At 34.9% G+C, this 25544-nt stretch overlaps 1 protein-coding gene across 3 annotated transcripts in view; it reads right to left on the bottom strand.

The window, feature by feature from the left end:
- LOC117168927 (Fanconi anemia group I protein) overlaps window positions 1–25544 on the bottom strand; it is a 426852-nt gene that overhangs the window by 15473 nt on the left and 385835 nt on the right. For all 3 annotated transcript variants that reach the window (XM_033354903.1, XM_033354921.1, XM_033354913.1), the window contains 2 exons: window positions 10274–10453; window positions 10055–10206 (listed from right to left, as the gene is read on the bottom strand). In XM_033354903.1, the coding sequence (XP_033210794.1) occupies window positions 10055–10206; window positions 10274–10453 (332 nt within the window). The remainder of the gene's footprint in view (window positions 1–10054; window positions 10207–10273; window positions 10454–25544) is intronic.

Here is a 25544-nt window from a genome sequence, read left to right as displayed (position 1 = left end):
CTCATTTTGTAATGTACCTATGTAATTTTATACCTAAATCCTAATTCTAATTTGTAGTGATTAAAGTGTTTATTCACTGGTGCTCTACTGTCCATTCATTGTCTCATACTGTTCATTCATTGGTGTTTTCGTTAATTTTGCACGATTTAATTATTTTTTATAAAGCTTTTTAGTCAAAACAAAATTTGTTTATCGGACTATGAAAATTGAACCCTTAAGAATCTATTTTCAAAAGTTTTGTAAGAATAATCAATTATTATAACTTGAAATGGACTAGTTGTAATCAGTGATTTCCTTAAGTGTTCATTCACTGGGTCTCTCACCCTACTCTAGTATATTTACGTTCTCTTGTTCGGGAGAGCAGCGTTCCCAAATATAACAGAGCAACGTTGCACCACATTTTAAGGCCCCCGCTTCACGCCCTACTACACCAAACGCAATAGCTGTCCTAAATTTTTTCCGTGTAGGTTTTTAATTTGATACTCTACAATTTTCAATATATGAATCGGGAAATATTGAAATTGATACAACTTTTATTACGAGAATTCCAAATATTAATGATTTCAATTTAAAATAAGTTTATTAATTCTAAAAGGTATCAAATAACACTTTTTGAATTTCGAAAATAAAATAGTAAAAATATTACCAAAATATAATTCGATACCGGCTTGTATTATACGTCTATGAATTTCGGTAAACTGTCCTATCTTAAATTTGACATCTGAATATATAGCTCAGTTGAATTTGCTCAGATGAATTTGTCATAAAACTGCTATTTTGCATTTTTGGAGCATTTTCCGGGACTAAACTTTAATTTACAAAAAGTTAATAACATGTCTTTTTCCCAGATTTTCAAAAACCGAAAAATACTTTGAATTCCGAGTCGCGCGTCCCCATAAAAATGTTAAAATCTTCCTGGTAACTCAGCGCAAAAGCTGTACGATGTTCATCCGACGTTTGTAGATTTTTACGTATCGAGCGCGTACCAATCGCACGAAGGGTGCTCCAGCGACATCCACGAAACAATCCTCGCTAGTGAACATCCAATCGCCTGCCTCGCGAGTGGTATGCCGCCGCCGAAGCGAGATCCATAAAAGTACGGTTCGCGAGTCCAAGAAACCAGATAGAAGAAGAAAACGAAAGCAATTTCTCCATCGTCACTAGAAGGAGAAGAAGCGAAAGCTATCTAAACTTTCAGATAATATATCTGCCAGTATCAGCAGTGGGCATTCATTGGCCACTAGCTCCCTCAAAGGAAGCAGCAAAACGTAAAGGACATCAGTCATAAGCAAGCCACCATCTAACTTACACATAAATGAAGCTAGTAAAGTTGATACCGACAATAATCTAAAAGTAGCCTCTGCACCGCCAACCATAAACTTTGAAACAGGTAAGTCATCGGGACAAACGCCCTAATTAAGGTCATTGTGGACGAAGCTATTCACCCCTACACAATTCTGCATATATTTTAAAAAGAATCCACCCAAATTAAATCCATAGTTTACAACATTCACCCATATGTATATTCAGTTCGCGTATCTTATATTGAAGACTGTCGTAAAATTATTACTAACCTAGAGCAACAAGGCCTCCAATACTATATTTACAAAAGTTTCAACTTGCATCCCATCAAGCCCGTCATTAAAAACATCCGAATTGCATACGCGAAAGATTTAGTGCTCTCTGAACTAAAAGAAAAATGGTTCACAATTACTTCAGTTGCTCGTATGAGAAAGCAGTAAACTATGAGAGCCTTACCACTGCTTCTGGTAACGGTCCCGATTACACCTCAAACAAAGGTACTTCTAAATCTCCAGTCCATTGCTTATATAAAAATTAAAGTTAGCCCTACGTTAAACCAAAATAGACCCCACAGTGCTACAAGTATCAGAGATTCCATTGTCTCTCTGACATGTGCCACATCGCTCCACGTTATGTGAAGTGCGAGGGCTCGCACCAGAGTCTTGCATGCAAAAAAGATCGCGAATCGCCGACCACTTACACTAACTGGGCGAGAGACCACACCGCGAATTACAGATGTTTTGCATTTAGAAAAGCATCCAGAAAAACCAATAATAATAAATGAAAAACTCATAACTCGCAGAAAGAAACTGTTTACTCTAAACCAGGTGCGCAGATCGCACCAAAAGAAAGTTTGATACACGCGAATACCATAGTTGCCAGTGACCCGCTATCACAAAAACTATAGTTCTACAACGCCGCCATCTCCTCTACGTCACAAACATGTGCGATCAAGTCTCAAAATGCACAGCCATCTAAAATACCAAAACCAACTATTATTCGAGCTAAGGCACCAATTGTTACGATAATCTGCAACCCACAGAATAAAATCATTCAAGTAATCTAACCCAATTAAATCTCACCTCAGGATATCAAAATAAATCTAGTGAACCTTTTCTATCGACATAATAAAAGAAAAATTCAAATTACCGAAGCTATAAATTCAAACGCCGAAATCATAAGTAATATACTTTCACTTGCTATTGAAAATGACCACTTTTAATAAAACACACTAAAAATAATTTTTTTGAATGCTTAGGGCATCCCCAAAAAAAGACATGAATTAGCCACATACCTCTACAAAAACAACATAATTATTTCTCTGCTCAGTAAAACTCTACTATGCAAATCCCTACGAGTATTTATAGTTTGCGGCTACATATTTTACAGAAATAACTCTAATAGATGTATTGCGATTCTAATTTAAGAAAATATTTATCATACGGAAAACCATATGCTAACGTCTCGCTCTATCGGAGTCTCTCTAGTAGATTTACAAAAATGATTACAAACAAATATTTAAACTTGCACCATCGGTAATTACAGCAGTAGGGATGGGCAATTATGGATCGATTCTTTAAAGATCGATCTTTTTCACTTAATCGACCTTTTGAATCGATTCTTTACGAGTCGATTTTTTATTGGACCGATTCTTTACCCCCAGAATCGAAGAAGCGATTCTTTTATTTTAATTTATTTATCTCTGCGTTCTATACTGTTGTGACCGCGGCGTACATTTTTAACTTTCTTGCTCTTTCCTATAATTTTTTTAGTGAGCCTAAGACTATCTCACTCTAAGTGCAAGCGCATATTGCGCTCAAAATGTTTATTATCAAAGTTTCAAAATCGAATAGACCCCTTTTTCTAGAGTTGGGTCGCAGTATTATTCTCAGTAATTTCAGCAGGAAAATCACCGTCATTGCCGATAACGTTTCTTTCGTTACCGCTCACATTGCCACGCCATCTGTATGTTAAAATATGAATGAATGTGAAATTCAACATTCGTGTTATTTGTTGATCAGTTTCATGGAGAATAGACATCTTAATGCTAATCGTTGATTTATAAGCATGTAATATGTGCTTTCAAAACCAAAGAAAATCCTCCAATAGAAATAATATAAGATTAAAACGTATTACTACAAAGTACTTTACTGAAGCAAAGGTTTTATACTTTAAAAAGAACGCTACTCGAGTTTTTGCACACAATATAATTGTATTTTTATTCATATTATGTACCTACTTAGAATGTTTTCCTTAAATCACCCTCTTATCCTACCCTTAACTATTATTACAGAAAATAACGTATTTGCCTATTGGCAAATACAAAATTGGTTCAAGGCAGGAGGTTTCAACCATCGTATTAAATTATTTGAATTAACTTATAACATTCTAATCTCATCAGTCACTTGACTTAGTCCGTGGCTATGATGTATAACCGAGTTTACCCGAGTAAAAGTTTAATAAAAACAAACAATAATTAGGTGGAGATCTTATCGCTAAGGTGAAGGACATCAGGACTAATCTACATGTTACAGAAGACCGAGCAATGAAGATTAAACATCAGGTTGATTTGGCGTGGAAAAACGACGGCAATGAATATCAGTTAGAGAAAGCAGCGTTAAACGGTTAAGCAGGATCAATTGATGTTCTTCCTCAACCTATTGATGATCCAACACCACCACATCCTCCAGAGGTGGATGACCTTATACAACCAGAGGCAGAAGCAGAGGTTCATCAACCAAAAAAGCGACGAAAATGGACATACCATATGAACAGAAATGTTATGCGCCTTTATTTTTTGGCAGAGAAATGTGGGCAAAGTGAGAAGAGAACATCATAGACTCTTCTTACTTAAATACCTAGAGCTAGCCACAAAACTATATGAGCAGAATCTGGCAGATCAAAAACGCTCAATATCTGCCAGCAGACAGCTTTCGACTATTGAAATAGCTGCTATAAAAATGAAAGTGGAACAGCAGCTTCCTATTGATGAGCTCGCCTTGGAAGATGTGGATAACGAAGCCTTGATTGATACTGAAGGCATAGGTGCTAGGGATAATGAACATCATGCGCCGGATCCAATAGAACCACATCCGGATATTACTAACGATGATGTGGATAGGGAAATCTCAGAAAAACTACAGCACCTGGAAAGGAATTTTGGTCATGCTTTATTAGAGTTCCGATATGTAGAACCAACACTAAGGCATTCTCTGCCCAAAATGAATATCACAAACGATCTGCGTGCACTAATAGCACATCTCGACAGCAAGGTTTTACCTACGTATTTGAATGTAGCATAAACTGCGTTAGAGGTGCAAACTCTTGTACACTGTGCAGCTGTGGCAACCGTTAGAACGTTGGGCCGGAAAACTAGGCCTGCAAATGCAGTTTTTATCCCAGCAAGGGATCGAGATCCACCATGGAAGTTCAGGTTGGTTATGGATGTCAGCAAAGTAAGGTGCCAATTGGGTTGATTAACTCAATATAAAAAAGGAAATAGAATCAGAAAGCTGATGAACCATGTTACTAAAATCATCCACCCTCGGCACATCGAGACATTAACACCAGCAATATTGGATGAAATTTTAGACTTTCAACGACAGAGACTTGATGTTCTTACTGCCAGACGGCGTCGTTACAAGAAAAGTAATGCACGAAGGCAACAAAATCAAAACTTTCAGACAGATAAAAGAAGGTTCTATCGTGAACTGAGAGTAAAGCCAAATGACCACCAAGGCACCGAAGTCCCTCAATTGCAAGATATGACTAACTACTGGTCGGGTGTTTGGGGAAAAATGAACAGATGCAATTTCGACACTGCGTGGTTCAAACTGAAGGAAGCAAGGGCAAGCAATAGGCCTGAAATGCATCTGACAAACATCACAGCTTTAGATGTTTCAGCGGCCTTGAAAAGTGCAAGTAATTGGAAAGCTCCAGGTCCGGACATGGTGCACAACTCTGGTACAAGTACTTGACGAGTGTGCATCTTGCGTTGGCAAGGTGTTTTCAGGAGATCATTGAACTCCCAGATCTGATGCCAGGTTTTATGCACCAAGATACTACTACTCTCGGTATATGATACCAAAAAACCAGACGCTCAAAATCCATCTGACTTTCGACCGATATCCTGTCTTTTAACAATTTATAAATGTCTTACAGCTATTATTGCAGATAAGGTACATTCTCATTGCGACGAGAATGACATTCTTACAGAAGAACAAACAGGATGCTATAAAAACTCACGAGGCTGTAAAGATCTAGTCACTATAGACGCTGTTGCCATGACTCAAGCTCGCAAGCATCAAAGGAACTTACACATGGCATACATTGACTACAAGCAAGCGTTTCCTTCCGTGCCACATGACTATTTGCTTGAAGTCTTAAAACTTTACCAAATCTGCCCACGCATTATTGGCTTTCTAAGCCATGCGATGAGGCGCTGGGGTACAAGAATCAAACATTTTGATTATCGACAACCAAGGACAACTAGATCAATACGCTTTACGACGGGTATATTATAAGGAGACTCCTTCAGCGCACTATGGTTCTGTTTAGCGTTGAATCCATTGAGCAAAACACTAAACAGTATGTCTCATGGGTTCAGAATTCATGATAATGAGGATGGTTATCAAGTGACCCATCTTCTTTGCATGGATGACCTGAAGCTATACGCTAGTTTAGGCCAGAAACTGCAGCGAGTGATCGATGTCACAAAGCAGTTTTCCAATGATATCCACATGGAGTTCGGACTAGATAAATGTAGAACAGTGCATTTAATCAGAGGGGAATTAGGGACTGCAGAGTTAGTGAACGAGTTCGAAAATGACATCGAAGCAATGGCTGCAGGCGAATCATTTAAAGATCTGGATATTCTTGAATCTGAGGGTATTCAACATACGATAGTTAAGACAAGCCTGATGACTGCCTTCATTACGAGACTCAGATTAATTATGAAGAGTTTTTTCAACTCAGCAAACAAAATCTGGGCGATCAACGCATGTGTCATCCCTGTCCTCACGTACTCCTTCGGGCTCATAAAATGGTCTAACACCGACCTTGAAAAGTTAAACAGAATTGTTCGCGTAGAAATGACGAAGCACCGAATGCACCACAGAAATTCAGTGATTGAGAGGGTAGTTCTAGCACGACATTTAGGGGATAGGGGCGTTGTAGATGTCAAAAAACTGTGTAAGTCACAAGTCATACAGTTACGAGACTATTTTAACAGCAAACGAAATGTTGTGCTTTACAATACCATCTGTCAAGCGGATCTTGAATACACGCCCTTAAATTTTTCCTCAGATTGGGCCTTGAATATCAGCGCAGAAACCATACAGGAATTAGAAATACAATGGAGGCAGAAAGTCATCCCTGGAAAACACCCCAACACGTTAGATCAAAATGAAGTGGATAGTAAGGCATCTAATATTTGGCTAAGAAAGGGTGTTCTGTATCCAGAGACGGAAGGATTCATCACTGCAATACAGGACAAGGTTGTCAGCATCAGGAATTATCGCATTTACATGTTACATTAAGACGTGGTTGACCGGTCCCGATTATGTGGAGATACCAGCGAATCCATCGAGCACATTATTGATGGCTGTCGCATGATGGCTCAGAGAGAATATACGCACAGACATAATGATGTAGCGGAAATTATACATCAACAACTTGCCCTAAACCGAGGACTCTTAAAAGAATGGATGTCCTTCTATAGATACATTTTGCTGAATCGATCTTAATTCGGTCCTGGATCGATTCATGAATCGATCTTTTCGAGAAAATCGCCCATCCCAAACAGCAGGGGACCTAAATGCTGAACACTTAGCTTGGAATAGTAGAACATCTAACAAAACCAGAAAACAATTGTTTAAATTCATAAAAGACCCGTATCTGTCTGTCTTCGCACCAGAACTGCATACCATCCCCCCCCCCCCCCCCCCCCCCCCCCACCCCTCAACACGAAACATAAATTTGACTTCATTGACTTCACTATCACCAAAAATAACTTCTACAACCTTAATCGTTAAAAACATTGTTTCAAATTTTCTCGAAATCCCAATCACCGACTGCTTACTAGAATCACAGCTCACATTCTATTTTTCCAGAAAAAATACAAGGATCCATACCAACCAACCAGCTACAGGCCCATTAGTTACATAATGCTTAAGCTTACCGAAGCCATCAGCCTCAATTTCAATCGAAGAAAGCATACTGGTGCTGTTTTCCTCGAAGTAGGAAGAGCCTTCGACAACTTCTGACATATAGGACCGCTACAAAAACTAATAAACTACAATTTTCCAAGAGGTCTCATCCTCTTCAAAAACTTTCAGCTTTGCAACAGAAAATTCTTAGTCAAAATAGACCTAACACTTTTAAAAGAAAAGCCCATTCGTGCAGGTGTGCCCCAAGGCAGCATCCTAGGACAAATATTTTTCATTATCTACGTACATTTGAACCTCGTTTTCAATTGGCGTGTGCAATCCAAATTCATCCCAATTCAGCAGACCTCTAATTCACACGGATTTAAATGTGGGTGCGAATTGAACTTGTTATTGGTATACGGATTGAGATAGATTGCAAATTGACTTTTAATCAGTTTTATTTGTATTTTTTAAATACATCCGATTAAATACCTGTTTCTGAGTCTCTTTTTAAATTGCACTTATTATTTCCAGCATTCTTCCTTTGATCCCTATACCATACATTTTTTTAAACAAAATTGGTATGTCTCCCGTATCAAACGCCTTTTAAAGGTCCATAAACGCTATATATAATTTAACACTCTTCCTTTTAATTTTGTTATTAATCAAAGAATTAAAAACAAAGATATGGTATCTAGTCGATATTTTCTTTCTATACCTCGCTTGGCTATCTTTATAGATGCCCTCTTTTTCTAGCCACCCCCTGATCCGTTCGTCCAGTATTGAGGACAAATTTTATATACCTATGTCTAGTAGCGATAACATTCAATACTTGATGACATTCTTCTGCCCAAACCTTTGGTATCCCTCTTATAAATTTTATTGTAATGCCATCCTCCCCTGGAGCTTTTCTCTTTCTCATTTTTTACACTAGTTATAAACTCTTCAAATGAAATCTTTTTCTTTAGAGGATTCTCTTCCTCTATTCTACTAGAATTCCCTACATCTTTGGTCCTAGGTTCTACTTCTATTACTTCTTCTTTCTTGTTTCCTACTTTTTCATTCATTCTCTCTATAAGGTTAAATTCTAAACCCTTATTTGCTCCCAAAAGATTCTCAAAATGCTTTTTCCAACTGTCTTTCCCTATCTGCCTACCTTTCTTTTTATTCTTTCATGTTTGAAAGCTTCTTATTGCTTTCCAAAAACCTGCGATGCTACTACTATCCTCGACTTCTTTCTATTTCCCTTCTCTTTCTTCTGTCTTTTCCCTTTCATCCACATTCTTTAGTTTTCTTTTTTCTTCCTTCAATTCAACCTGCACTGTAAAAAACTTTCTGGTAATTTTACCACTTTCAGAGTAGTTACGATTATTACCTACTCTGAAAGTAACGTTTTCACTGACAATAACAAATATTCACTTTCAGTATGGAATTTGACTTTAAGCTTATCTAAGTTTCCAGACTGATCTACATGAGAAACGTGAATAATGGTCATTTGACTAGTAATTGTAAATTTCCCGTTCAAATAAGGAATACAGCAGAAAGCAGTTTTTTAAATAAAAAATTCTGATTTAATATTTTGTATCAATGTTGCACATAAATTTTTCCATAATTTATACCGTTCTGAAACATGCTCTTTCACACATAAATTTAATTTTATCATTTTTTTCATTATTCTCCGTAACTTTGAACCTTTACAATCACTTGTACTTATACTGCGTTCATAGCTGTGCAAGTACGCCGTGTTATCAATTATCAAAATTTAAAGACGTGAAATTACGTTGAAAAAAGATTGGTTGGAACTTCTAGCATACAAGAGGTACTCACCCTGTAATCAAAGTAATAAAATTGCACCAATTTTTTGTTCGTAATTTTACCGTTCTAAGTGGTATAATTTTTTTCTTTTTTACAGTGTGATCATCCTCTCCTTTCCTTTTCAGATATTTTTTTTTTTAATCTGTCCCCAATTTCCTTCCTCTGAGTGGCACACTTTTCATCAAACCACTTTTCTCTACCCTTGTTTTCAAATCCTTTCTTCTTGCCTATCTTGCTAGTCATTCCTACTCTTCTTCCTGCTTCCCAAACGCATTCTTTAAATCATTCCCAACTTTCCTGCCATCCTTCCGGCTTCTTAGTTTCTTCCCAAAATATTTGGTATCAATAGTGACGTACCTTTTATCACCTCTTATGATCTAGCAATACCAATTTATAAATTTTTTAAATATATTGCTCATATTCATGATATGAGGAAAACTTTTTTGATATTGAGAATACAACCGTGATGCGTATGATACATTTGTTCACATCTTCGAGACGCCTCGATTGCCCAATTAAAGAACCTCGCTTGACCTATCGTAATCTACCAATATCATTTCAACATCAATATAATCAATAGCGACTTCAAACGTTTTAAAGAACAGAGAAAAATCTCTCTGTATGGCGAAGAAAATTTATTTGATACCTATGAGGGAGCATTTTTTTAAAACTACGAGAAAGTAAAATGTTTATAAAATGAGCACAAATAAATACACTCATAGTGAATAAATCCAGAGTCTTTCGCAGGGGTATTTTAATTTTTGTAAAAAAACTCCAATTTATCAAATTACCTGTAACGTTCAGAAACTTTTGGAATTCCGAACCCAAAGAGTTACACATTAAATCACAAAGTTCTTTAAAACATTCTAGAGCAAAAGCAGCTGTAGGTTCATCAAAATTTCGAATGCTATCCAGATCCGATATCACATTCTTAAAGAGAAATCTGTAGAATTAATTTTATTAAACATAACATAGTAAAACAATGAGTTAATTAACATTAAATTTGTTACCCGCCAATCTGAAGATAGTTCTTTGAGTATTGCTGCTTATGTCGCTTAAGGTCAGCGCCTTTCATTGACTTTGCATTGCAAAATAGATTTAGACATGTTTGTAAGACGTAGTGGTGAAACTCAGTGCGTTTGCGCAGAATTTCCGCCTGCTCTTTAGTTGCCCACGACACACCGTTTTTACTAAAAAAATATATATAACAAATTAAATAATTTTAAATATAGGGTGGTTTTCGAAGGCAGATATCACGTCTGCAATGCTTGGGTCTTATAGCTTATAAATTTTAAATGTAGAAAAGTCAATAAAATCTGGTAGGAAGGTCACTCCATTTTATTCTATTGTAGTCGTTTGTGGTACCATGTTTAGAAATTAAGATACTCAAGTACAAAAACACTGGTTTTCATATTTAAAGTTTGCCTCTGGGAATGGGAAGCAAGATACATCAGAACGTCAAGTTTTCGAGAAAAAATTCCTTAAAATAGCTTTTTGCAGTCCTTTTTCATACTTGTAGGAGAATAACACATGACATCTATTAGAAAAGTCAGAAGATCAATATTAAGCAACTTTGAATATATTCAGATCAAAATACTACAAACTTAAATATTTTTTTAACGATCATAATTTAAAAAAAGGAACACAAAGAAAAAGACTTTACACCTTTCAAATTTCAAGATTATCTTAATTAACTTAGTCTTCCACTATTTGACATTGCATTTATAAGTGCATTTACTGAAATTAACCGTACGCGTTCATGATGCGGAAATTTTTGTAAGAGCGACCGTGCCGCATTTCCCTCCGCACCGAATTAACCATTTCCTTCCTACCCGCATCAACCCTACCGATACAAAATGACTAGAAAATCTATCAAGAATCGCAGGACCAGTCACTTTTCTGACATTTCAATCTATAGCTACTCAGGATGTAGTTTTTAAAGAACCAGGTATGATTTTATGATGCCTACAAACCATATTTCACACGAATAGTAGCATAAATATAAAGTTTTCTTAATTGGGTCAGCTATAGTTCTATTGGGTGGTACTTTTCACACAGCAAATTAACTTATTTCGACAAATATCCATTAACGTGAAAGGGGTAGAATTTTTGGCTTTTAGTGCAAAACTTTATTTTGAAACATTTCTTTTTCCTAATGCGCCAAACCTAATTTTATCTAAAATGTATTCGATAGATTTTTCAACCATTTTTTATACGGGCAAACACATTTTTAAAAAAATCAATAAAATTTCACCATCAATTTTCAAAGTCCAAAATTAATTTCATACTTGTACACTGGTACTGTAAGTTAAAATATGGGTAGGATTCTCTACTTTTGTTTTAACGCAGAATAAACATAGTTTTTTCGGTTTTTAAATGTCTGTGAGTGGTTTTTTAATGTCTGTGAGTAGCTATGGTTTTCAATGTGTTTCCAGTATCGTCTAGACTTAAAAGAGTTTCTATTAGTTCATCATTATTTATTTGCTTGGGTAGTTGAATCAACTTCTTTTCTAAATTTTCAAAGCCTGGGTCCTTGTATTTAATAAATCAGGTTACATTGACCCAGTAAATTTGTTTTTCTTCTAGGTGTTTTGATAAATATAATTGATCATAATTATTATACAATTTGCAACAGGTTCCTGTTATTTTAATAGGTTTAACTATTTCTATAGATGTACAATTTGTTCGCAACTTATGTCTAAATTTATTATATTGAAGGGAATTATAATATATCCGTCGGATATTGGTATAAAAGTTTCTTTGTGAAGTAAGTACGGCGACTGATTACAATTTAGTTCAGCATACCTTTTGAACAGACTAGATTTGCAAGTTTTACTTTTGGACAGTTAAAGATTAAGCTGGTTTCGTTTACAAATTAGGCAGCTTGCTATTGGTTTACAATGATGAATTGTTTCTTTATCATTTGGAACATAAGTATCTCTAAACTTGATGACTATTTCATGGTCGAGTGTGATGGATAAATAAAGGTGGGCCCTTTTTTCGAGGATAGGAACGATTTTCTGTAAGGATCCTTCTTCTTTCTTTAGGACAGTTGTATCTAAGATGTAAGTCAAGAGACCTTGTATTATAGCCACAGAGAGTGAACTGCTGTCAAGGGTAGGTTGGTAATTTTCCTCTTTATTATCGAAGAATTATCTGTTTCTATGATGTTGTTCAAATTCTTCTAAAGAGTTCTTTAGAATTACATATTTTACAATTGGAGGATGTGCTATTCCGTGTTTTTCATCATTAATGGCATCTATGGTTGTGTCAATATCTTCATTCAATTCGTCAATTATTAGAGCGACTAGTGTAAGTTTGGTATTGATAAAATTATCTTTTGTGTTATTATTGACAATTTGACTTAATCTTTGAACCATTTCTTTTCCAATTTCTTTCTTTATTGCTAAATATTCTGTGGAGGAAGAATCTAATATTTGTTTCAGGATTTTTTTATAATTAGTCAATATTGATGCTATATTTTTATAATAGGTGTGCAGTTTATCGAATTCAGTGTTGATTTCATTTAAATCAGGTTCAGATAGAGTTCCCAATAATGTTTTGGACGTAGCTCCGAAGAAATTTACCAATCCTCTCTTATTCTCTGTTTTCTTAACAACTTGTGCAAAATTGAGATTTTCGAAGTTAGTCTATTATATCTTAGGGGCTCCAAATATATAAAAGTAATGATCGATTAAGTTGTTGATAATTGATTCTGCAGTCTCGTTTTTTAGAAGTGCTAATACTGTGTATCGTCTTAACCGGCATAGAAGATTTAGTATGTATTTATTTCCTTGAGTAGTTTCCGGTAACGGTCCGAAGATATCAAGTGCGATCTTTTATTGGGTTTGGTAGGGTTATCGGGTATTATACTGCTAGCTTGGTTGGTAATTCTAGTCGTTTTTTGTAGTTGGAAAATGGGACATGATTTGACATATTTTATCACGTCGTTGTCCATTCCTATCCAATACCCTAACTTTTTTGCCCTATCTACCGAATTCTTTTCTCCTAAATGTGTTGAATGTGCTTCAAATATTATTTCCGTTTTTTCTTCTTTAGTGAGTTCTCTAGTTATTGAAAAGCACAAGTGGAAACTGGACTCGCGATAAATGTTAGAAAGATATTCTATCATTTATTGAATTGTTTCTTTTTCTATTGGCACAAATAAGGGACCCCCAAAAGCTAAACTGATAAAAGTAAGTTTTCTAGATTTAATCTCGTCAATTATCCAACCCAATTTTCTTAACCATTCTTCTTCATTAAAAGGTTGCATTTCTTCTTTCTTTGTATAGGTCCAAAGTTTTCCTACAGAATTAGGTTTAATTTTAACGATACCTGAAGTTCGATTTAATCTCCATTATATGAAGTCTTGGTACAGTTTGTCTTCTATGAATTCTTTATTTTCTTCCTCTGGTATTGGCTCTTGGACTTCTAATGTTGGTTCTCATATTTATAACGAAAGGTTCTCTAATTCTTTTATGAGGTATTTTGGTTTGGTTGGTTATTATGGTTTCTAGTGTATTTAAATCTCGACTGATGGGAGTATCATACAATTCTATATCAGGAAGTTCGTTTTCAATAGTTTCTTTAAGATTGATTTCCTCTAACACCTGTGTTAGAACTTCCTTTTGTTCAATTGGAGATAACCTGGATAAGAAATCGGCTGCTTTGTTTTCTTTACCTTTTACATATTGGATCTCATACTTGTATTCTTCTAATTTGATCCTCTATCTTACAAGTTTTAAACCAGGGTCTTTACAATTACGTAACCATACTAGTGCTTTATGATCAGTTTAGATTCAGACTGTATTTCGTCGGAGTTACTATCTTAAACGTTTAACCGCCCAAATTATTGCCAATAGTTCCTTTTCAGATGTACCGTAGTTTTGCTCTGCAGGGTTTAACGTTCGAGATATAAATAAACACGGATGTTCATTTGAAGTTTGGAAATTTAGGGCAGGTGCTGTACAAGGGGCATTTTAAAGTTTATTAAATGGTTTTCCGCATTCTGTGATCTAATTGAAAGTAATATATTTTCAGGTTAATACTGTGTGAGGGTTTTAGCTTTGATGAGAAGTTCTTTATCAACTTTCTGTAATATCCCGCAAGTCCTAGGAAGGATTGTACTTGTTTCACTGTGGTTGGGTTTTTAAAACCTTGTACGGCTTTGATTTTTACAGGGTTGGGTTTAACTTCGTCTTTACTTATTAAATGTCCCAAATATTCTAATTCGGATTTAAGGTATTCACATTTAGTAGGTTCCAGTCTTAAAACAAGTTTTTTAATATGTTGTAGAACTTTTACTAAGTTTTTATTATGTTCCTCTAAAGTCCTTCCAAATATCACGATGTCGTCAATATAAGCAAAACCTTCTTTACCTATTAATCCTCTGAAAGCATTATCCATCATTCTTTGGAATGTTTCTGGTGCGTGCTTTAACCCAAAAGGCATTCGGTTATATTCGAAATGTCCTTGACTTGTGGAAAATGTTGCAGATTTTTTACATTCTTCTTTCATAGGAATTTGATGGGAACCAGCGTTCATGTCGAAAGCAGAAAAGAATTTAGCTTGACCTAATTGATCTAAAATATCGTCTATTACTGGTAAATGATAAGCGTCTTGGTCAATTTTTTTATTTACTTGTCGATAATCTATAACCATTCTAAGTTAATTTTTTTTGTGAGACCTACCCACAATGGTGAGTTAAATGGTGGCTGTGAGTGTCTAATTATTCCTTCATTCAATAGTGTTTGAGTTTCTTCTATAGCAAATTCTCAATGTTTTTCTGGGAGTTTATGAGATCTCATTTTTATTATCTTGCCTGAGTACAAAGTGATTTTATGTTCTGGAAGTTTTGTACAAGGAAGTGGGTCATCAGATAATGTGAAGACTTCTTGATATTCAAGGAGTATTTTGTATATGCCTTCCCTAACTTTAAGAACTTTATTCTCGATGTGATCGAATACGGGTTTCTAGGTCATTTTATCGTATTGGTGGCACAGTAATCTAAATACTGGCTTATAGGTCGTTTTATCATATTGGAGATATCATCCCCTTTACTAAATTGGATCTCGCCTCGAGATTCTCTTTTTTGAATTATTTCATATTTCAGGATGTCTGGTATTTTTACTACGTTTTTTGAATTATTTATTATAGATGTTATAACTTCGCCGTTTTGGATTTTGTATATATCTTCATCTTTGACTTGGAGTTTGAACTCTTGTTGTGTGTGGGGAGTTATATAATTACCACTATCATATAACGGTAGTTTTTTGTTGTCTAGAATCAGGAAATTCAATGTTATTGCATACCTTGCAAATTTTCTAAAGAAAGGTAAACCTATTACGCCACATTCTGGTAATGGGAAATCAGCATTTATTATATGGAAAAGGTGTTTTAAAAAAAATATGACATATATTTTGCTTCTTCAGATATATACTTAGATTACCTTAGAGCGAATATTTTTAAAAATTCTTAAAATTGCATATCTTCTGGTATTTGATGCTTTTTAATATGGCTGATTGACGCTTCCGAGTCTAATAATAGGTAGTATTCGTTTCCTCGTCGATTTCTTCCTCTAACAGACTGTAATCTTCCACTGACTGCATATATTCCGCTTGATTTTCGTAGTCTTATTTGTTCCTGGTTTTTTTCTGTTGTCATTATTTCGTTTTATAGTTCCTCCTCCGTCGTTTGAACATTTCTGACTTGTGGTGGTCGATTTGAAAATTGGGCTGTCTGAAAATTTACGTCCTTTACCGTACCATGATTAGAAAAATGTCCTAAGCTACCACATTTATGACATGTTATGTTCACCTTTTCACAGAATGCCATGTTATGGTTGTGCACTCGTTGATATGGTATGGTGTTAGCTTGATGTCAATTTGGCTGTGTTGGTCTAGATTGAAATTTAATTAATGATTTCGATGGTATTTTTCGAACAGGTTGTGATTCCTTTAACCACATTTCTGTTTCTGCGGCATAACTTTGGGCTTCCGCTAAACTAATAGGTTTTAACAATCTTACCTGTAGTCCGATTTCTTTTCTTAAATTAAGAAGATATCTATTAATATTTTTTTCTTCTTCTATGTTCATTTTTACTTTTCTTTCTGTCTGATTTATATTTTTTCCTTGGACGGCACAGTTCAGTCACTTCTTGTTTACAAGATTCTAATCTGCTTTTCAATGCTAAGATTCAACCGGTTTGTTTTAAATTTTGTCTTAAGGAAATTGATAGGTCTTCAAAAGAATTCACAGGCGTATAGCGATTCACCTTTTCTGCTGTACCTTGTATGTTCTTGGCTAGAATTAAATCTAATGCTATCACGTTGGCTGCTACATTTTCTATGTTGTCCCACATCCTGTTTGCTGTTTCTTCGTCCATTACAAAGGGACAGGTTTGAGTAAGATTAGGGGATTGCCTTCCTGACATACTAGAAGCTGAGTCTGTCTCGTACCCTTTTAAATGATCGCGATATTTTTAGGATTTCAGTGTGATTTGTTTTCTAATTTGTCGGTGTAAAATGGTGTCGAGTAATTATTTTATGTGTATATGTTTGGACTTTCTGTCCTTTAATACAATGAAATGCAGGGTATCGTTCTAATTCAATAACCTGATTTCAAAGTAACGCAATTTTTTTATTAAGGGAGAGTAGTGCTCTGGAACACCAGGAGTATAATCTACCAGAATTATAAAATTTTGCCTCGCCTAACGTGAAATTAACTTTGATTTCACGTTAGTTTCCTTTCTCGGACAGCAAGGAGGACTTATTCTATTTGTAACTAAGCACGATTTGTATGTTTTATTTTGTATTTGCTTACTTTTAAACTTGGTGCTCAACTTCTTTCTTGAATTGGACCGCTTAATCCTTGGTTGGTAGCCGGAAGTTCGTGAAGTTCCTAAATTCTGTCTATCCTTAGATGGGATCCGGATTTTGTTTCGAGTTCCTTAGAACTCTACTTGTTTTTAATTCAGTAGAATTAAAAATAAACTTTAAGGAAATTCAAAAATGGTTCGTTTTCGAAGATAGTGTCTTTTTGATTCCTTACTTCTTAAAGATATCGATTTACACTGTCCTGGCAGGGTCGCCAATTTATGTTACGCCGAATGAATGAGTTCGTAGTTATTAAAAAAAAGTCAAGTTACCAAATGTTACTCGACCAATCTTTATTTAACGTATGTATAATTAAGTTACAAGATTAAGAAGAAATAACTTGCGCCGGGCCAAAGCGCTACATACGTAGGACAAATCAGTAGTGGAAGATGTCTAATAGGTCAACCATTACAGTTTTTTAAAGAAACTTTTTATTTGTTTGAAAATAATTGAGAAAGATAGCTTATTTTCTTAGCCTTACTTTCCAATATTTCGAACTTTTTTTGCTAATTCGTCAAACAAACTTTTACAAAAACTGTTTTCGAAAAATTTTTTTACCATTTTTCAGAAGGTCAAACAAAATTCCGAAGAAAATTAAAATTTCACTATAATTTTTCAAAGTCAAAAATAAGTTTGACTTTCATGAAATTTTGACACATTTTATTTTTTTTTAATATTTCAGAAGGAAAGCTGAGGTTTTTTCTTAAAGAACTCCGACTTTTCAGACTGGCATTTTAATTAGTCTTTGAGGAATCGAACGATACATGTGATAGGGGTACAATTTTTGAGCAGATATCGCATACCGTGATATCGAATTTTTTTCTAAACCATTTTCAAAAATATAGAAATTTTCGAAACTTGCAAAGTATCAAATTAAGTGAGAGAAGATCTTCTTTCTTTTTGTTCCACTGGTCGTTATAATATAACGATCAGTAGAACAAAAAACAAGACATTCTCTCAATCAGTTCACCCTGGTCCAGAAACCTACTATCTTTTTAAAACAGTATCAAATTAATTTTTTATTTTTTAAAAATGATGGTGCAATTTTAATTTTCTTCACCAATTTTTTTTGACCTTCTACAAAATGCTAAATAAATCTATCGAAAATATTTTAGATAAAATTTGTTTTGAAGGATCCGGAAAAAAGCTAGAAATGTTTCCGAATAAGACCTTTCATTCAAAGCAAAAAGTGCTACCCGCTCCACTGTCAAAAATATTTGTGGTAATAAATAAATTTCTTGATACAATATATTTTCAATATATTTTCGAATTTATTACTAGTAAAGTTTTCAACTTTTTTAGGCCAATCACATATGCCTGGATTTGCAAAAATGTGTAGATTCAAAATATCCTATTTTCAAATTGCTAATTGCAAAATAATGTTTTTTTTTTAGATTTCGTCATTCGGGCGTGCTTACGGACAAAGGGTCCCTGCTTAAAATGGTCGGTCATCTTTTGTGGCTAAGCGGTGGGGGTAGTAACGGAGACCACATTTAAAAGATTAAAATCAAAAACTACATTTTGTTTTCAATTTAGAAATAAGGGATTTGAAAGTGACAGAATCAGAAGCTACGAATCTATAAGATTGCAAATATATAAAATTTGACTTAATAAGTTCAAATTGCATCCTGTTTTGTAATAAACTATACGAGATGCATAAAAATAGACGGCATTTTTAGATTCACTGTCAGGACATTGCTGTACATATATAAGTTGTCATAAATAAATATATGCATGTAAATAAATAAAAAAAAATGTGTAGTGTATAAAGGTATTCGTTCTATGAAGATGTTAGGACAGCCAAACCTTTCTTAACTGCCTTTCGTGTTTCCGAATCCTTAATGCTGGACTGTCATAAATTAAAGCACAATGTATGACCCAGCCTGACATTTTCGCCTGAGATTTCCTTTCTGTAGGGAAGCCACAAAAATAAAAAAACAGAATTTAGTAGACCCAGAACACCTAATTTGTGTCAAAAAATGGCTTCTGGCTGTTGAAATAGCTACCATAAAAATGGAAGTGGAACAGCAGCCACCTTTTGGTTCATTCTCTCTCTCTCTCTCTGGATTGTGTGGGTAATCAAAAGCTGATTGAAATACTTTGCAGTAGGAATACGAATAGAGACTTCCTAGGAAGGGAACGAGATCCACAATTGAAAATCAGGTTGAATATGAATGTCAACAAATTAAGGAGCAAATTGGGTGGATTGGCATAATATAAGAAGTGAAACAGTTACCATAAAGCTGGTACATCGCGTGATTAATATCATCAAACCTCGGTTCATTGTGACATTAATAACAGTAATACTGCATAAGATTACATACTTCCAGCAGCAGAGACTTAATGTTTTTACTGCCAGCTACATCGATACAATTAGAGTAGGGCAAGAATTCACCAAAATCTAATCTTTCAGGCAGATGATAGAAGGTCTTATTGTCAATTGCTTGAACAGAAAAATAACCAGCAATGGTTTGTTACTGATCAAGTGGTAGCTGAAAATCAAAATGGAGCAACTTATGCACTGTGTGGTTCCAACTACAGAAATATGGATTAAGCAATAAGCCTGTACTTGTAATAACCCTGAACATGCTAATAACACAAACTTACATTCAGACGTTTCGAAGATTTTGATAAGGGCATTTTCTATCACAAGTACCTGGCGAGCTTGCCCTCTGCGTTGGCAAGGAGGCAAGGAGGAATTTTGACCGATGATTTATAAATGGCTCACCGCTGTAAATGAAGGGTAGCAGTACAGAATCAGATGTCCAACAAGATGGGACTTTTTCAACAGAAAACAAATTTTTGTAAAAGGAAACTCACCAATTTAAGATGGAACAAATGCTGACGCCCGAACCGAAGTGCTGTTGAATTGAGGACAAAACAAGTTTTATCGCGATCTAAATGATCTAAATGTTACACCAACCTAAAATTGGATTAAAATATGGTCATCGACGAAAATTTAGTTTGCCTTATGCTTATAGTTTTTATAAACTTTGACTGAAAAATAATTCAAATGTGAAATAAAGACTTAATTTTGTTAATTTAGTCATTCTAAATATAATGTATTAAAGCGTGACAAAATATCAACCGGAAATGTCGATTTTCTAAGCAGAATTGTGGCGCCATCATGGCTTGAAACAGGTGGTGTGACGTCACCCGCCGTCAAAACCGCCAGTTTAATACAAAAAATCCAAATAATTAAACATGAACGGGTTTTGGCTAAAAGGGTTTATTTTTATAGAGTATCATTATGCCCGGATACGTTAAAACCAGTGCGGATAATTTGCCAAAAGTGATCACACTTCTGATAAGTGATTTTTTTGCGAAATGTTCAAATTTCAACGTTGTGGAGACTCAAGATGCAAACGCAAAAAGAAGTAAATGGGATGAATGACATTAACCCTTTAAACCATTTATTTTTATTTATTCAATTTATAAATTTAGAATGATAATTACTCAAGGCCAATCGTAACATACAGGGCGCGTTCCATAAGTAATGCGACTAAGTAAAAAAAAAAGATTTATTGAACTGACTTGTAGAAATAATTAAAATTCTTCGAAATAACATCCTTTTGCTTCTATGCAATTCTGGATACGATATTTTCATGCTTGAACTAAGTCAGGTAGTCCCTGATGAGGAACACGGTGTGACTGGGCGCGTTATCGTGTTAAAGCCTCCAGGTGCCCTTGATGGCGCTAATGACACGGGTGACCTTCTTTTTTTAATCTGTTGAGGACTTCCACGTAAAAAGCAGCATTCACAGTTGTCCGCAGCAGTAAGAATTCATGATGAACAATACCCCGGATGTCAAAAAAGGCAATGAGCATTACTTTTGGGCGTCCAGTCCGGGCTTTGCCGGAGAACTTCTCCCGGCCATCCTTAGAGCATTTTTGCCACTTGAAAACTTGTGATTTTGAAAAGCAATGATCTCCGTAGGCCGGCTGAATCATCCAGTAATTCTCAGAAGCCGCTTTGCCAAGTTTCATACAAAATTTGATTGCATAGCGCTGCTACAGAGAACCCTCCATCGCGCTTTGGAACAGAAGGCCAAGCAGAAGTGCACGAGAACCTTTGTCCTTTCCGCTACAAAGCACGACGGCGACTGCCGGATGGTTTTTCTCGAAGCTCAGACCCCCCCCCCCCACCTTTCCCGCCTGGTCGAAGCGCGATAAGCCGTACAGTCGCGTCAAAAAATAATTGGTCGCATTAATTATGAAACGCACCCTGTATACTTATATATACAATATGGCTTCTGCAAAACCTAACCTCACTTTTTTCATAAATACTTTTATCACTTTTATAAATAATGCCTTTATAAATACTTTAATAAAATGTATAATTATAAGATTTATAATTACTTTTACAAAACTTATTTTACACAATAATTGTAGCGTTAAATGAACAATTTGACTTTGCATGAGGTTTATAGAGCTCACATACAACAAGATGGTTCATATATAATAGGTGTTTCGGTTACTAATGTCGATTTTTTCGCAGAATTTGGCCGTTTGTTTACATAATAATAAGAATTACCTTAATAATCAAAGTATTCGACATTGTTTTCTACAACTTTTCCCCGTCTTTCTAGCAATGCATGGATTCCTTCCCAAAAGAACTGTTCATTTTTTGAGGCCAACCATTCATCGAGCCAAATTCCCACTTCTTTGTAAGACTGGAAATTTTTATCTGAAAGTCCGTGCTGCATTGTTCGCAACATGAGGCCATGCATTGTCATATTGAAAAATTACTCTCGTGTCTTTGCGCGTATTCTGCTCGTTTTTCCTTCAATACTTTCTTTAATTTAATTACCTGTTGTCGGTACCGTTCGCCAGTAATCGTTTCACCAGGTTTCAGCAGTTCGTAATACACAGCTCCTCTATTGCCCCACCAAATCCACAGCAAAGCCTTATTTCCATGTATATTGCGCATTGGTTGTGACGTTGAAGGCCGGCATGGGTCTGCCCATGATTTTATTCGCTTTGGGTTGTCAAAACAGATCCACTTTTCATCACCTGTCACAATTCGATAAAACAAACCTTTTCTTTTCTGCCTAGCTCTGCCTAGTCATCAACTGCGTTACGTCACGTCGATTTTATGATTTTATGTGATAATCGAATCATATTTTAGCATGGCTTTTATTAGATTTATGTGGGCAATGGGTTGTGTTGATATTGGCAGCCCTGCTTATGTACCTTTTTTATTTTGTTTCTTGTGCAATGATAAATAAATATTTTATAAACTAATCATTCTGAGTTTGAAATTATTCATGTAGAAAACATCAGACGGTAATATTTGAATATCCTATAGGTGATATCAAGATCCACAAAGTTTGAAACGCTGTAAATAGCAAAATCGAGATTTGTTACGTTACCGGGGGGGGGGGGTACATTTTGTTACGTTGAGTTACAACCGGGAGGGGGGGGGGTCAAAAATTGGTTGAAAATTACGTTACGTAATATGTGAGCGTCCCCTAAGCTTCAACCAATAATCAATTACTTTCAGCAGCCGTTTTCTTCAAATGAAAGAACGTTATTAAAGTTCCCCGCAGAACAGCTTTTTTAGGTACGTAATTCGACAATTGCAAAGCTTTCAAACAATATGTTCTTTGCACAATGACAATCCAGAAAAAACTGGCTGTTCGTAACGTATGTCGAACCTTCAAAACGCCATAGACGCCACGCGTCTATACCGACAAACGTATTAGTAACGCCATCTTTTAGCAAAATCGACATCATTATTGAGCAACAGTCGATTACAAGTTTCAAGTTATAAAAAAATCATATTTAATATTTTTCTATGCAAAATAAAAATAGTTACTTATCGTTGAAATGACCTTCGCAACAATGTACTGTTAGTGCTAAACATGTTGGAGGGCATATGTCACGCCGAAAATTTTTATACTATTTTTTTCGTTCCGCATATTTAGTTACCGATATAAATAATTTCCCTGGATTGTTGGCAGAGGTGCTCTTATATTTATACTCCAAGCACTAATGATGTTTTTTTCTTTCCATTTTTATGAAAAAAACGTCACTGGCGCGGCTTATTTGCAAGTAGCCGTATCCGAATCTGTATTTCAGCTAGAAAAGTTTCGGTTCATATTGCTATGAGTTTCTATGTGTAAAATTTCGCCTATGTGTAAAATAAGTGTCAAAATTTAGTGCGTCAAGAAAAATAATATTATGGTAATGTGCATTGCTCTAAACTGTCAATTCGGTTACCGTTCGACACGTGATAACGCCAAAAAAATTAATTTTTTTAAAGTGCCTCAAAACTTAGTTGTTGAATATCAGCTACTTAATTCTAATAAAATTTAAAAAAGAAAAGTAATGAAGAGATACCAGTTTAAATTTTAATTACTTTAATTGCAATGTCCAAATTTTATCCTAAGAATAACTGTCGTTCCCCGGCTGTGGCTGTTCCTCATCTGGTGATTATGCGAGGTTTGTTAAAAAAAACGAGGCGACTTTATATTTTGAATGTGCGCTTTTTGGTATGGCCATGAGCTCTTTCAGCGATGAGGTCTTTATCTCCTCAATCGTGGCAAAATGTTGTCCCTTTAAGGGTCTTTTCAGTTTTGGGAACAGGAAAAAGTCGCAGGGGGCCATGTCCGGTTAATACGGTGGCTGAGGCTTGATTATGGTGTTGTTTTGGCCAAAAAATCACGAAAAAGCAACGATGTGTGAGCAGGTGCATTATCGTGATGCAAAAGCCATGAATTGTTTCGCCACAGATCCAGGCTTTTTTCGTATGTCTTCACGCAAACGGCGCATAACTTTAAGGTAATATTCCTTATTGACCGTATAACCTGTCAGCAAGAACTCATGATTCATGTCATTCAACAGCTCCTGAGCGATGTTCTTGCAAAGATGCTTTTCGTTAAAATTCAGCACTTTAGGAACAAATTTCGCTGCCACCCGTTTTAGGCCCAAAGTATCAGTCAAAATTGCATGGCATGAGCCATCCGATATACCTACCTATTCAGAAAATTCTCTAATAGTGATTCGACGATTCTCTATACCAATTTTCTTCACTGATTCAACGTTTTCATCGGCCGTTGGCGTGCTTGGGCGTTGCAGCACTTAATTTTATTTTTCACACCAAATTTAATAGATTCTTTTATACATTTTTTCGATAGGAAAAAATCGCCAAGCGCATCAAAATACGTCTAAACTCTTTATTTGTGAAAAACAAACTAAACATGCAAAATCGCTGATAATGTCAACATATGTTGGGGACATGTGTACCAACCTCGTATTTATTCATCATTTAAATTCCTCTTTATTCGGGATGTTGCTTAGTTTAAAAAACAAGTAAACAATTAAAAATAAAGATAAATAAAATGTGTATATCTGGTTTTCTGATATTTTATTGTCATGGAAAATAATTATAGGCCTATAATGGTTTTCCTAAAAAATTTTCGCGATTATAGAAATGATTGGAATAATTATAGAACAAATAGTAGGAAAATAACTATAAAAATTAATAATATTAAAATAATTACTGCAAAAATCAGAAGAAAGTATAAATTAATAATTTATTTTGAACTACTCACACAAAAGTACATAAAAATTGACATATTTAAAGAAGTATCTTAAGCTTCTTGTAATAATTATTTTAATATTTAAATATTATAATTTTCTATAATTATTTCCTCTATAATTAATCGAATAATTAATCTGATAAGTAGTCTTATAATCGTGAAAATGATAGGAAAATAATTATAGGCCAATAATGATTTTTCTATACTACTTTTTCCTACGGGATAGCCGAAAAGTCTACATATTAGTATTTTTACAAATTTAATATGATTTCAAAATTCCAAAATTATTTCTGAATAATCCTTACACTAGTAGTCGAACTTTTCAGTAGAATATTTTCCGAAAAACAATTATTTTTAAATTTTCAATGGTAAAATTCTATTTAAGAAGCGTAAAAAATCACATTGTCAAGCTAAGGGTGAAAATCTAATTTTAAATAAATATTATAAAACTAAATTTATTTTAAATTAGCTATTTTTTATTTCTAATTATTGCAGGAAAACTATTTGATACCACACGGCTGAAAAAAGGCACGAAACCAACTTAGTTTCCTAACTGTCTAGTATTTAAATCAATTTAAATGGAATGTTCCGGTGCTACACAGGAAATTCTTTCTGGAAGTTTCTTGTGACAAATAGAATTAATTTTTTAAGGATTATTTCTTCAGATTTCTAGGAGTAGAGTCAGAGAAGACCTCAGGAAATCGTTGCGTCTATGAAATTAATTAAATTTTAACTTATTTTTGAAAATTACGTACATTAAGAAATAATTACAGTCTGTCAAGTTAAAGCGTGGGTGGCTTTACTCGCAGTCGGTAAGGTGTATCGACATGATTTTGGTGTCAAAATATTAAGAAGAGCTCCCT

This window comes from Belonocnema kinseyi, chromosome 1 (assembly GCF_010883055.1).
Source record: "Belonocnema kinseyi isolate 2016_QV_RU_SX_M_011 chromosome 1, B_treatae_v1, whole genome shotgun sequence".
Classification (NCBI taxonomy): Eukaryota; Metazoa; Arthropoda; class Insecta; order Hymenoptera; family Cynipidae; genus Belonocnema; species Belonocnema kinseyi.
This window is presented reverse-complemented; position numbering and strand designations above follow the sequence as displayed.